Below are 4695 nucleotides of genomic sequence, written 5' to 3' on the forward strand. Positions count from 1 at the left end.
GTAAAAAGCCAAAACCCTATATCATTATTCTACACGTATAAACAATTCAAATAAAAATTGACAATAATAAAGGTTAAAATTTCAAAAAATGTAGAATGTTACGGATTAAGTTGATCTGTAAGTCTTTTATGAATCAAGTTGATCTGTAAGACTTTTACGGATCAAGTTGATCCGTAACTTTAAAATCAACATGTGAATCAAGTTGATCCATAAAATTCTTATGGATCAACTTGATCCGCACGATCTGCGGTACACCAGAACGCACATCCAACACAAATGCGTATCTCGTATGCTGCCGACGACCACTACAACACTGAACACTGATACCTTCACCTTCACCGAACCTAATTGTCGCAAGCGAAGTACGACAAAGCACTGCGCACCAAAGAGAGAAAACAAAGGAGAGAATGCACAAAAATGGAGAAAGAAGCACTCACTGTGCCATTTTTAAAACATAAAAAAACTTTTAAAGGAGAAAGAAGACGCAGGGGCAGTTTTGAGATTTTTTAAAATTGTTGGGTGCACCTAGCAACAACAAAAAATAAAGCCATAAACTTATGAGAGTTCAGTGTAGTTTGATCTTTCTTCTTCTTTTTTTTTTTTTACGCACATCCAACAATTATTTACAAATTTTTTAAGAATTAAAAAATTATGTAATATTATTATTAGTTATTTTAATTATTTATCATATTAATAAGAATAAAAAAATTAAATTTGGAAAAGTAAAAACTTGGCATTTTCATGGAATTTTTTTTATGGTAAACTTGTTAAAAAAAACATTTTAAAGAAGTATTGTTTGTCAAGAATTTTACTTTTATTTAAATGAATACTAAACATAAAGAAAAACTAGATTCTCAGAGCAAGGTTCTCATGAATCGGGAAACTTTGCACCTATGAAAGGCCTAGAGCGTTCAATTTTCTTTAAACTCCAAATTTCATTTTTGTTAAACTCCACCTTACTGCAAGTGCAAGAACAATTAGAACCTTAATTCTTAATTAGGTTTCTTCTTGTGACTGCATTCTGAAGGAAATACTTACTCAAAAGTCTCAAATATATGATAAGTGTTGATGGATTGAATTGATTCTATTTTGAAGAAAAAAATTATTTTATTCAACTATTTTGATTTTTTTAATTTATCATCCAATCCAATTTAAAACGATTTGAATTATATTAGTTTTTTGTTTCTAATCCTACTTTTATTTTTTTTAAAAAATATTAAATAAAATATAAGCTATATAATAAATATAATAACAAATAATATTAAATGTCAAATTTTTATTTATCTTTCATTATATAACTAATTATAGAATATTTGTTAACTCAAATAATCTGTAAAAATATCTTTAATTAAATATAGTTTCATAAATAAATATAAATTATATGATAATTTTATAAATATATAAGAAATAAAAATAAAAATGGGTGATATTAGAAACAAAAAAAAAAAAAAAAATATATATATATATATATATATAGATATATATATATTTTTATATATATATATATATATATATATATATATATATATATATATATATATATATATATATATATATATATATATATATATATATATATATATATATAAAATATTGGTATGGAACAATTTCTAAAATTAAATTCAAAATCTTATCCAATCCAATAAATAATTTAATTTTCCAATTTTTTTTTCTCCGTTTGATTTTTTATTTATTCGGTTTTTGCAATTGTTTGGATCACTTCATGGACACCCTTCTTAGCTAGTCCATTTAATTGATGAAAAACATAATTTTTTATTTTAAAAATAGTGTATACAAATTATCAATATTCATATTTTAAAGTAAAAATATATTCAGTGCGTATTCAAAAATGTAAAAATGTCATAATTAAATATAACTTGCAATTTTGATTTATTGGTGTCATTTTCTCCATATACTTAAATGGTTTACTATAGTAACTTTGATTGAAATAGTAATCACAAAAATTATCAATTAATTAATATTTTTATAACAAATATTATGAGTTTAGGATAATTAAAAATTAATTAATTATATATTAATGTTCAGTATTAATAAAATTATTTGTTAATATGATTTTATATCATTAGCATAAATTTATAATATATTAGTAATAATTTATTGTTTTTTAAAGAATAATTTATTGTTTAAAAACTGCAATTGTAGTTGTCCTTTCCTTGCTGTATGTCAGCATGCGTGACGCAAACAATTCATTTCTATTTACATGCAAACTTAACCAACAATTTCGTAGAAGCCATGAATAATTTATTTGTTGATCACTATTTAAATATTTTTAAGGTTCATACTGGCACATTGTGAAGTCTTTCAATTCTCTTGTAGCATTTCTTGCAATCAAAGAATTCTCACCACTAAAACTGGATCGAAATGTTTTGTAAGTATTTTTATTGCACCTATTTCTTTGGATCATGGAAGAATCATGTGCAACAAGTTCATAGTTTATAGACAAGTTGAGTCAGTTGACCACTTTGAGTATTCTACAATATACGTCAAGTTCATGAATCACGGGTTGGGAGGGAGGGTTACTATTATTTTATTTTCAATGAATAGCCATTAGCCAAATGCAGTTTTTAAACATATATTGTTCACAATCTTGTTGTGTGATGTCCTCTCTTTAGCTAGAGCATTTGCTTGTGTTTCTTTTATGGTATGATCACTACTATTCACTATGATGTGCCTACATCAGTTTTCATTTCCTTCAATTTGTTTCTCCTAGTTTCTCATCTTTTTTTCTTTTTATCCGTAGGAATCGAAGACAAATATTAAAGAGTTTACAATAACTCGGGTAACCTACTTAATTAGCCAACTGAGTTAAACTCTCGTGATTCTTAGTTTCTCATCTATAGAGAGTGTCCAAATATTTTTAATTTTTAGGAGAGCAGCCAATGGGGAGGTCATGCTTTCCCAAATGCAAGCTTGCCAGAATAATGGGTTGGATACAGATCATTCTGGGAGGGTTGGTCATCTTGGTAAGCCTTTTGAGTCTCACTAGATTCTACTCAGCAGGATTTTTCCTCCACAATGAAGATATATGCCAACACTTCTACAATCTGAGGGATGTTTCTGATGGTTTTGATGTCAAATCATTCTCTGATAGAGTTGGAGAAGTGATAGACATGTTGGAAGCTTTGCAGGCCAAGCTTGAGTCAAAAGTTCAAGAAATGGAGAAAAACAAAGGCACCATGTTGGACAAGAAGTTTCTAGAGGATCAAATAGTTAGCCCTCTTCATAGTGCTAATGTTGCTCTAAGGCAGATTCGGGTTCCCAAGGTTGATGAAGGGACGAACTCCACAGTGAAGGAGGATCATTTGATCAATTTTTTCATCATTGAGGAAATTAGAAAGTACATAACCCCAAAGGAGAATAGGGTTGGTAAGATCAACCTATATGGGGCAGACAAGGTTTACAACACAATAGGCCATGCTTGTGTTTTGTACAAGAAAGAGTTAGAGAAGTACATGGACTATGACATTGGCTCCTATTGTGATGATGATTGGAATTTGGCTCAGAAGCTTATGCTTAATGGGTGTGATCCTTTGCCTAGAAGAAGGTGTTTGACAAGGGCCTCAAAGGAGTACCAAAAGCCTCACCCCATCAATGAGTCACTTTGGAGACTACCAGATGGAAGAAATGTGAGGTGGGGGAATTACCAATGCAGAAACTTTGAGTGCTTATCTAGCAAGAATCCAAAGAGGGGTTACTCAAAATGCATTGGATGTTTTCAAATGGAAAAAGAAAAGTTGAAATGGGTCACTAATAATAATAATAACTCACTTGTTGTGGACTTTTTGATCAGTGATGTATTGGCAATTAAGCAAGGAGAGGTTAGGATTGGACTAGACTATGGCATTGGCACTGGCACATTTGCTGCAAGAATGAGGGAGCAAAATGTGACAATTGTCTCAACAGCACTCAACCTTGGTGCTCCTTTCAATGAGATGATAGCACTTAGGGGTTTGGTTCCTTTGTATGTCACATTGAATCAAAGGCTTCCATTCTTTGATAACACTATGGACTTAGTGCACACCACTGGTTTCATGGATGGTTGGATTGATCTTTTGTTGTTGGATTTTATATTGTATGATTGGGATAGAATTCTAAGGCCAGGAGGTTTGTTGTGGATAGATAGGTTTTTCTGCAATAGAAATGATTTGGATGACTATATGTATATGTTTCTTCAATTGAGGTACAAGAAACACAAGTGGGTTATTTCTCCAAAGTCAAAGGAAGAGGTATATCTCTCTGCATTGCTGGAAAAACCTCCTAGAGCCATATGAACACAATCAATTTCTTGTCCTTCTTTTTTCTCCTAATGTTTATTTATGTGGCTGTATTCTTTGATGTGTAATCAAGATTTTTTCTTTTCTTTTCTTTTGGATATCTTTCCTGGTACGGATTTTTACCGGAATAAATTACAAAAAGTAATGCAATCTTCAATGTGATGGTTCCTTGTATTGAATATCCTACATAAGAATTTCTCTTCATTATCAAAAAAGGAAGAAAAAGAAAATATCAGTCTCGATCCGACGTATTTTTAAGCCAAAAATAAATTAAGTTCATTTATTAAAATAACTAAAGTTTTTCGAAAAGTTTATCTTTCAAGCCTTTTAGATACAAAATCATTATTAAATTATTATAATCGAATTCATTTAACACTTATTTTTAATCGATAATGAAGTT

At 29.6% G+C, this 4695-nt stretch overlaps 1 protein-coding gene across 2 annotated transcripts; it reads left to right on the forward strand.

Annotated features, from left to right (window-relative positions):
* Positions 1–2320: 2320 nt before the first annotated feature.
* On the forward strand, positions 2321–4469 carry LOC100782372 (probable methyltransferase At1g29790). 2 transcript variants are annotated; one of them, XM_003518769.4, is made up of 2 exons: positions 2321–2389; positions 2762–4469. In XM_003518769.4, exon 2 carries the CDS (start codon positions 2901–2903, stop codon positions 4290–4292), a length of 1392 nt encoding a protein of 463 aa, XP_003518817.1. In that variant the 5' UTR covers positions 2321–2389; positions 2762–2900; the 3' UTR covers positions 4293–4469. The 2 variants fall into 2 exon arrangements, with proteins under 2 accessions (XP_003518817.1, XP_040868345.1); XM_041012411.1 differs by lacking the exon at positions 2321–2389 and adding an exon at positions 2541–2662.
* The last annotated feature ends 226 nt before the right edge of the window (positions 4470–4695 follow it).

The sequence above is a fragment of the Glycine max genome, chromosome 2 (genome assembly GCF_000004515.6).
Source record: "Glycine max cultivar Williams 82 chromosome 2, Glycine_max_v4.0, whole genome shotgun sequence".
NCBI classification, from domain to species: Eukaryota; Viridiplantae; Streptophyta; class Magnoliopsida; order Fabales; family Fabaceae; genus Glycine; species Glycine max.